This window comes from Neolamprologus brichardi, chromosome 22, assembly GCF_056152115.1.
Source record: "Neolamprologus brichardi isolate AB-2024 chromosome 22, ASM5615211v1, whole genome shotgun sequence".
NCBI classification, from domain to species: domain Eukaryota; kingdom Metazoa; phylum Chordata; class Actinopteri; order Cichliformes; family Cichlidae; genus Neolamprologus; species Neolamprologus brichardi.
The window spans coordinates 34558335-34568457 of NC_142124.1; the positions used below are offsets into that span (position 1 = coordinate 34558335).

General features: G+C 41.9%; 1 protein-coding gene across 1 annotated transcript; it reads left to right on the forward strand.

Moving 5' to 3' along the window:
- Positions 1 to 1314: 1314 nt before the first annotated feature.
- LOC148096864 (putative C-type lectin domain family 20 member A) lies at positions 1315 to 2767 on the forward strand (the record flags this gene model as incomplete). The annotated part of the gene is made up of 4 exons (XM_087834851.1): positions 1315 to 1684; positions 1762 to 2085; positions 2156 to 2253; positions 2630 to 2767. Coding segments are annotated over 4 exons (930 nt in total), but the record flags the coding sequence as incomplete, so codon positions are not given.
- Positions 2768 to 10123: the final 7356 nt, after the last annotated feature.

Genomic DNA, 10123 nt, shown 5'->3' on the forward strand with positions numbered 1-10123 from the left:
GTAACGTACTGAGGGAATAGGAAGACCTCTTATCAGCCCCTTTTCCACCTGCTTTACAGCTTTTGTTCCCCAGCTTCATCTGCTCCTGTGAGTTTTCCAAAGCTGGGAAATGGTGTAAAAAAAACGCAATAGACTGAATGCAAAAACATTGGATAAACCTATTTTTCTGAATAGAAATTTATAATAAACTCTGAGTCAAATGGGTAATATTACATTCACAATACTTTCATCTTAATTTTCACTTAATGTCATTCATAATATATTTTAAAGATGTCTACAATATTTGTAATATAGAAGATATAAAATGATTCCATGGAAAGTACCTTACAGTGTATATAAGGATGACGAGGTCATTGAATCAGTTTCTGTTGTGAGTCTCAAGTAAGTTGCCTGCAATGATATTTAAGGTCCAGCAGGTGTCAGTGTGGAGCAAAACAGCAACACTGTCGACACAGTGTCGATGCAGTTTGGGGAACGTGCTGAAACGCTTCACGAGGCCTCATCTACCATCACTATTTGGAGTTGAGCTTGAACGCTCTTTTGTCCCAATTATAATAATGACAATAATGACAACATTATTCAAATAAGACTGAAGTGGTCGGGATCGAGCTTCAAGCAGTCACAGAAACACTCGTACAATCTCCAAAGATCTTTGTCATGTCAACTAAACTTCTAAATGTTTCTTTGGGTCCAGTTAGAAGTTTGATCGACAGTTTAATAGTCGGCAGTTTGTAACAGTTTGTATAAAGTGAAGTAAAAGAGTAAAGAAAGAAAGAAAGGAGGGAGGAGAGAGTGCATGAGCGTGGCTGTTTGTGTACACTGCTGAGAAAAACACGTCTTGATTTTATTTTCTGTGTAGAAATCTGACTGAAAGCCTGAAACACTGCAAACCCGTCAGCTCGCTGAAAAAGACCCTGACTGCTTTTAGCACGTCCGTGTGCACGTGTTGTTCAGCTTTGAGCCTCGACCACTAACACGTCGTTTTCCTTCATTGTGCACACTGAAGAGGAAAAATCGTCCAAATACATGTGCAATAAGGCCAGAGTGAAAAACAAGCTTAGCACTGTTAAAGCAGCTTTTTAACCTGATGTGAGAGTTTCGCCCTGGAGCAGGAAACCAGTGTGTAGGTGTCCACAGGCACCGTAAACACCTTTAACCAGTACACGAGTTACACATCCTTTGAAGGACACATATATGAACATGTCTTTAAAGATGTCAACAAAACATTTGCGTTGTGGTCGTATGTAAAAAATTTATTCTCCTGATGACTAAAATAGTCGAGCTGAGGTGAGTCTGTGACCGCGCTGACTGACTCGTGTCCTCTCAGGTTACGTGATGGTCTGCCATCTTCAGTCTGGTCAGTTAGTCAGACAGCTCTACTTCATTAACGTGACAAAGTCCTGGAACGATGCTCAGCAATACTGCAGAGATGAGTACACTGACCTCGCCATCGTTAACCGCTCAGCTCTCATCCAGGAAGCTCAGAAAAGGGCGGCGAGCACCGAGGCGTGGACTGGACTCTCCAGGAGCTGGAAATGGTCTCAAACTGGTCCAGTTCAGTCATCCTGGTTTAACATGTGGTCACTGGGACAGCCAGGGACTGATGAGTGTGTGGTAATAGCTGGATATGGATCATGGTTCACTTCACCGTGCTCAGATAAATATAACTTTGTCTGCTATGAGTGTTTCAGACTTTGGTTCCAGGGTTTGACAAACTGAACATTTCAGCTGCAGGTTTGAATCCATCTGATCGTCTTTCAGCTGCGATTAACAAACACATCCTGGTCGAGATCTTTATGACCTGGTCTGATGCTCAGTCTTACTGCAGACAGAAGTACACAGACCTGAGCACCATCACCAACACGCAGGACAACAGCCGGGTCGCTAATACGATGCCATATTATTATATGAGGTGGATTGGACTGTACAGAAACTGGACATGGTCAAACTCAAGCACAGCCTCCAACCTGCCGTGGGGGCCCTGGCAGCCTGATAACAGTCTAAACTGTGCCACAATAGTCGGATCAACAGGCTCCTTCAACAGTCGTAACTGTAGTGACCAACGCACCTTCCTCTGCTCCAGAGGTGAGTCTGTCCTCTGTGTTTCTGCACAGTCTGGTCCTCCTGAGCTCATCGGCCTTTTCTTTCTCTGCAGATGTCAAACCTTCAGTCTCGAGGTCAGTGAGGGTTCAGCTGAGGGCGGGATCTGCAGACCTGAACGACCCCACAGTGCAAGAATCCATTCTGCAGCAGGTCAGAGGTCACACGGGCCCCGATACAAGGAACAGACCGCTATAACTACTGTGAAATGATAGAGAGCAGTGAGTCTGTGCAGGCTCAGGGACACGTGACAGCACACAGCTGCAGAGATACGGGCTCGTTTAATGCAATCCCATCCATTTGTATTATTTAACCTTAACTGGTAACTTGAAGATTTAATTTCAGATTACTGTGAGGAGACGAAGTGAACCAATGACAGGCAATGAGGCCTAATTCTTCAGTTTCATCCCCAGCCAGTTCATTTAGTTCATTTCCCCCAGAAACAGCACGAACAACGTTTTCTGCTCACTACAGAAACAACGGCTGATAAATGAGGAGCTTCTGTTAATGTGTGAAAACTGTGTTTCAGGTGAGGGAGAAGCTGGTGGAGCAAGGGATCAGAGAGGAGGTGAAGCTGAGGTGGAGGACGCAGCCTGATGGGAAGGTTTTCCACAGAGAGGAGGAGACAGCCGGTTACTGTGAGGAGGAAGAGTGTGGGTCGGTTTAGTCTGAACGTTATTGGCTGATGTTCCTCAGATGATCTGCTGTGTAATTCAACTTATTTCCATCTCTGTACTCTGACTGCTGGACTGTAACAGCGTAGCTTTGCATGACTGACAGTTGGAAATCATCCTTCTTTATCCTGAGCTCAGATCACAGAGTGTCTGATGAGCTGTTTTATGCTTCTTTGTTTCCTCTGATTGGTGAAGCTAAAGTTTGCAGGTGAGCAGGTGAGCGGACCTTCTGTGTCTCAGATATAAATGTTCATGATATCCTGTCTCTACATACGAAAGTTCAAGAGGAGAAAAAGGTGAAACTGAGTGTTCAGAGCAGCCTGATGTCTGAGCTTTTTGACTTCATACTTTATATTTCAAATGAGCTTCCAGCAATATAACAGTAGATATGCCGTATATGTCAGTGAGTCGGGCATTTATGCTCTATTATAATATTAAATATACATTTTTCTGTCTCAGAAATGTCTCTGCTGCTGTTTGAGTCTGTAAACTACAGTCATGGCTCTGCATCCGTCTTCATTGTAAACTCTATTCAATAAAGTCTATTGATATTTTATTGTCCCTGTCAGAACTTTCAGTTGCTTCATTTTTATGCTCTTATTTTGAATTTGATGCCAGTAACACACATCATAAAGGCTGAGACAACATGAAGTTTAATGCTAAACAATAAGACGTCTCACATACAGTGAAACTGATTGGCGGGACAATTCAATTCAATTTTATTTATATAGCGCCAAATCACAACAAGAGTCGCCTCAAGGCGCTTCATAGATACAGAGAAAAACCCAACAATCATATGACCCCTATGAGCAGCACTTTGGCGACAGTGGGAAGGAAAAACTCCCTTTTAACAGGAAGAAACCTCCAGCAGAACCAGGCTCAGGGAGGGGCGGGGCCATCTGCTGTGATTGGTTGGGGTGAGGGAAGGAAGACAGGATAAAGACATGCTGTGGAAGAGAGACAGAGACTAATAACAGATATGATTCAATGCAGAGAGGTCTGTTAACACATAGTGAGTGAGAAAGGTGACTGGAAAGGAAAAACTCAATGCATCATGGGAATCCCCCGGCAGCCTACATCTATTGCAGCATAACTAAGGGAGGATTCAGGGTCACCTGGTCCAGCCCTAACTATATGCTTTAGCAAAAAGGAAAGTTTTAAGCCTAATCTTAAAAGTAGAGATAGTGTCTGTCTCCTGAATCCAAACTGGAAGCTGGTTCCACAGAAGAGGGGCCTGAAAACTGAAGGCTCTGCCTCCCATTCTACTTTTAAATACTCTAGGAACAACAAGTAGGCCTGCAGAGCGAGAGCGAAGTGCTCTAATAGGGTAATATGGTACTACAAGGTCATTAAGATAAGATGGGGCCTGATTATTTAAGACCTTGTATGTGAGGAGCAGGATTTTGAATTCTGGATTTAACAGGAAGCCAAAACAGGAGAAATCTGCTCTCTCTTTCTAGTCCCTGTCAGGACTCTTGCTGCAGCATTTTGGATTAACTGAAGGCTTTTCAGGGAGTTTTTAGGACTTCCTGATAATAATGAATTACAGTCGTCCAGCCTGGAAGTAATAAATGCATGAACTAGTAGAGTGACAGAGAGCAGTCACATGACTGGCTATGAAATCCCAGACAGACAATCCAACAGTTTGTGAAACATCTGAATGTAAAATGCTGAAAACTTCTGCTGGTCATCTGTTCACAGAAAAATCTGTGAAAGCGACGAGACAGCTGTGTGACGTCATTTTCAAAATAAAGTCAGATCAAATATTTTCTGTTTCACAGTCTGATAAAACTCCACATTAAGACCAGAGTACCTGTCCACTCAGGTGCATTCACTGCTGTACACACACACACACACACACACACACACACACACACGCACACACACACACGCACGCACACACACACGCACGCACGCACGCACACACACACACACACACACACACACCTACACACACACACACACACACACACACACACACACACACATTAGAGGAACAAAAGCCAAAAACAACAGGAAACAGATTAAAGCTCATCTATAAAATGAGTTTTCAGCAGTCGCTGCCCTGACATGGACGTGGCTGATGTGTTTACAGATGCATGTCTTTATTTCTCCTTTTCATAATGATCATGTGTTTTGAATAATTGTATTGTTTGTTATTTTCTCTTTTACCGTGGGAGGGGCTTTCATGAGAATGAAATAAAGTAAATGATGGGCTGAGGAAAGCTGTTCCAAAGTTAGGAGCTGTGACTCTGGCTCGGTTTAGTCTGCCCACCAGGAAGTGACTGATCAGCTGATTTTTAATGGCTGATGTTCACATGTTGATTTGACTCTTTTTTATCTTTAGAAAAATGCTCGTTTTGTTGGACAATAACATTTTTGTTATTCAGTAGAAAAAGTCTGAGTGGTAATGATCCAGTTTTCCTTCAGGACTTCATCGTTGTTCCTGAAAATGTGTGACTGACCATTTAAAAGTCCAACCTTTCACCTCCACAGTAACAGTTTTAGACCACGCATGGCGCCATCTGCTGGCCAAACCTTCACATTGCACTACAAGAATAAAGACAATGTAGTGTGCATCCTGGTAACTGTGGCTTGTTTACAGACTCTATTAATATACTGTGTGGAAATGTACAGAAGATTGTTTGTTTTTGTTTGTTTGTTTGTTTAGTTGCATTCAGTAAGACCTGAAATTAGAGACTGCACTTCTATACAGTCAGATTTCTTCCAACCAGACCAGCTGCCCCCTGCTGGCCTGTAGAAAGAATGCAGATTCAAAGCTTCACGTTCAGATGCACCAACGTCCATCCTTTATTTACAGCTTATGGGTGTAATGGCCGCCATAGCAGTGGGGATCAGTGTGTTTACAGTTTTGTTTACATGTGAACAAAAAGAAGAACAGGACGGTAACTACATGCAACCAAAGACGTGATTGGTCAATGCGTGTGGACTACAAATAAATATGTATATAAATAAATAAAAGCATCTTTCACCATTTTTGTTCATTTACCCAATTTTTTGCAGTAAGTCATCCTCTGCCCGCTGTGTCCACAGAGGACGTGTCCACCTATAAAAGTGTGAGGGCTCAGCAAACTCCAACCCCTCCACCACTGAGGATGTAGGCCCATCACAAAGCAGTCACAGGTTTATTAACATTGAGATGATCAGATGTTTACAGTCAATAAAAACATGTTAGCAACATTCAGAGTGAATATAAATGATGTTAAAAACAAAACATCACAGTTTCAGCTAAGAGATGAAGTCTAAATGAGGAGTAATTTATAAGACTGTGTTAACTCCAGGATTACATTTAAAAAGACATTGATTAGCTAAAAACATCCTTGTTCCATGTTTGTGTTTTTGTTAGAGTGCGGTCATGTCGGTGACCTTTCCCTCTGCTCGACCTGTGACAGTCCATCTACGGAGGACCAAAGCTGACTGAAAATAAAGTAATACAGCTGATAAAAACAACTCATATAAACACTTTGAAATACAAACGAAAACATACACAATTTAATTCCTTTTAAACACTATTTCATGCTCTTTGTTCATCATTTTAAATTCATGTATTACTTTTATAGAACCTTGAAAATATTATTTCAGTATTTTATGATTCGAGATCTGTTTGAATGAGTCAGACTTCAACTTCCATACAGGCAGAACAGTGACTATAATTCTCCTTCTATCCATTTTCCCTATTTCATGTTGTATTATTTTATTATTATTATTTATCAATTTACTACTTGAGTATTTTGTGGACATATTATTACTCATTTGTTACTTTTCAGTGTTACATATATTTTTCGATGTATTTGGTCAAGAACGTCTTAGCTCTGTAAATCATTTTCATTTATGAAAGTTTAAATTATATTTATTTCTATTTTTTTTTTTTTTTTTTTTTTTTTTTTTTTCTTGCCTGTCCCATTTGGTTCTTTAGCCGTCAGAATTGTTGTCTGAAGACCAACAAGGATACCCAATGGATTTATTTTGCCAAATGGATCATCATGGCATTGCCGTATTGGTCCATTTGATCGACCTTTGTTTTTATTATTTATTTTATGTTATTTTCAGTTGTTACAGACGGGACAGACATGAGTGAGGGATAGGAAAGGGAGAAAGAAAGAGGAAGGAAAAGAAAAACAGAAGGGGAGAGGGACAGTGAGAAAGGGGGGAAAAAAATTTTCTCCGGGATCACCTGTTGAGAGAAAAAGAATAGAAAACAAGCAAAAAAAACAAAAAAACAAAACAAAGCAACATACTATACACAACACCATCGCATTAATCTAGCTAAGTGTAAACAGCAGTAAATACTAAATATTGAATGTTGTTGTGCAGCACGCAGGACAGACAGCGCACAATGTGCTTTGAAGTAGCAGCCAAGAAAGGTGTGATTTAAGTCTACAAACAGTCAACACCTGTGTGCACACCTGTGTGGATCGGCGCGCTTGTATTCAAATGGTTTCCCCATGTAATGGTCTGCAAGAGGATGTAGAGAGCCATAGCCCTGTCCCTCAGGGCATGAAGCAGGCATGGAGGAGATCCAGGCCCCAGACATCCAGAGGTCCCAGAGTGCAAGAGCCCAAGGAGGACCACCGGAGGGGCATCCGTGCCACCTTCATGGGAAGGGCTGAGGATACCCAGACGAGGGGTCACCCAGTAGCCACCGGGCAGAAACTAGAGGGGGCTGCACCGGCGTGCCCGCCGGCTCCGCCGGCAGCCAGCTGTGCCAGAGTGAACCGAGCCGCAGGCACAGAGGCCGGAGGCCCGAGGGCCCTCCGCGCCCCGGAAGAGGCCTGACTGAGCAGCAGGCGCCAGGCCCCGCCAAGTAGCCACCGGGAGTGAGCTGGCACATGACCTGAGCGCCCAGCCCCGGACACCAAGAACCAACAATGCACCGACCCCTGAGGGCATCAGTCACCGGCAGGGAGTGTGGTGAGGGGAGATAGGCCTCCACAATTATATTTATTTCTAAACACATGTTGTCATTTACAAATGTGTTTATTCATTTGGCCTGTTTGTTTTTCAACAAGTCACCTTTGGTCCTCCGTATATTCAGTGGGTTTGAAACAGACTGCAGGTTGTAACTCGTCTTTAATGCAAACAAAGTTTGAATATCACCAATAAAACTCTTCTTTTTTGTGTCTTCATGTCCCACTGTTACCCTGCAGCGCCCCCCTGTGGTCCGCACAGAGAAACCCGGCAGGTGTGGTGGTGTTTCTGGGCTCAGGTGTGGTGGCGTTTTGGCTTCAGGGCTCACTGCAGCAGGCAGGTGCACTTGGTGCCTTTCTCTTTGTGCATGGTGCCGAACAGCTGAAGGGCCTGGTTGTTGATCAGCTTCCAGAAGTTTTCGAAGGAGATGTTCTGGCCGCTCTGCACGTCCATCTGCTCCAGGACCTTACCCAGGCCTTCTTCATTCTCCAGGCAGCAAACAGCAAGTCAGTCAGCACTGCTGGAAACACTTAGTGGAAACTCAGGGGAGCGTGACCTCAGGCACAAAGCACTCCAACAACTGGTCCAGAATAACAGAGAGGAGGATGTGACCTGCTTCATTACTGTTAGCGTGAAAGAGTTTTATTTCATATTTTTTTGCTTGTCTTGTATGCTTAAGCATCCATCCATCCATCCTCTTCCCCTTATCCTTTTCAGGGTTGTGGGGGGGCTGGAGCCTATCCCAGCTGTAATGTTAATTCAATATTTTTAACATAATACTGACTCGAATCACTTTTTCCTTTCTTTTCATGCAAAGTGTGTTTTATGATTTTTAAGGATCTTAAAAACAACGTTGAGCTGTCAGTGCACAAAGACTCGATTAGTCTGATTATGACCTAACGTGGGACGTTCTGCTGACTGATGGCAGTTCGATGAAGAGGAGCCCATAATTAAATCACCTCTGCAGCGCCCTCTGCTGTGCAGATGACTGCATATGCAGTTGGTTTCCAGGTGATGCAACAAAAAGCAGAATTCTTTATGACAACTTTTAGAAACATCATCAAACTTTAAGCTAAAGGAATCAGTTGTTTTGTCATTTCTAATAAAAGCATGTTGGAGGATCAGCGTGAAATCCACAGGGTGGACCATTTATATGGATACACCGTAATAACATGGGAATGGTTGGTGATATTAAAGTCCTGTTTGTGGCACATTAGTATATGTGAGGGGGCAAACTCCTCAAGATGGGTGGTGACCATGGTGGCCATTTAGAAGTCGGCCATCTTGGATACAACTTTTGTTTTTTCAATAGGAAGAGGGTCATGTGACACATCAAACTTATTGTTCCCTTAATGGTTATTCAGCAGTTCTAAGGGACTGATGGAGATATAATATGTCAGATATGAGCCTTCAGAACGACATGCAGCAAGTTTGAAGCAGAAATAGTATTTCAGTGACAAGATATAGGCCACAATCACTTTTTGGCAGGCTTAAAATGGCTGGGTATTAATGTTCCTTTAAAAGTTATTCAGCATTTTTTAGAGACTGATTGGGATATAATGTGTCACATATGATCCTTCTGAATAATACCCAACAAGTTTGATGCAGAAATATTGTTTCAGTGACAAGTTATAGGCAGCAATCACTTTTTGGCCGGTTGGAAATTGCATATTATCAGTTTTATTTTTCCCTTAAAGATTATCCATCAATTCTAAGGGACTGTTTGAGATATAATATTTGACATACACTAATACACAAGAATAATACAACGCCAAGTAAAAACTGGAGATTTAATACATCACTACTCAAAGACGAAGAGTTTATCAAATACTTTAAAAAAGAATGGACTCTATATTTAGGCTTTAATGACATTCCTGGAACATCAGCATAACAAAATACGCAAAACAAAACTAGAATTAAATGAAATTATTAATAAAAAGACTAAATTCTTAGTACAAAGACTTCGCCTGCAAAATTATGAACACGGTAACAAATCTGGATAATTTCTTGCTAACCAGTTAAAAATCAATAAAGAACAAACAACTATATGTTCTGTTAAAGATTTATCTGGGAATACAATATATGACCTTAAAAAAATAAACAAATTTTTTAGGGATTTCTATGGAACTTTATATACACCACAAATAAACCCATCTAAACATGAAATTGATCAATTTCTCGACAACATAACTCTTCCAAAATTATTAGACACCCAAGCAATGGCACTGGATTCGCCACTGACACCAGGTGAACTCCAGGAAGCTCTGATAAGTATGCCCAATAATAAGGCTTCAGGTCCAGACAGTTTTCCAACAGATTTTTACAAAGAATTCTGGACGATTCTGGCACCAGTTTTTCACAGGATGTTGCAGGAAATCAAAGAAAATGGCAGACTACCACCGAATATGAACTCTGCAAAT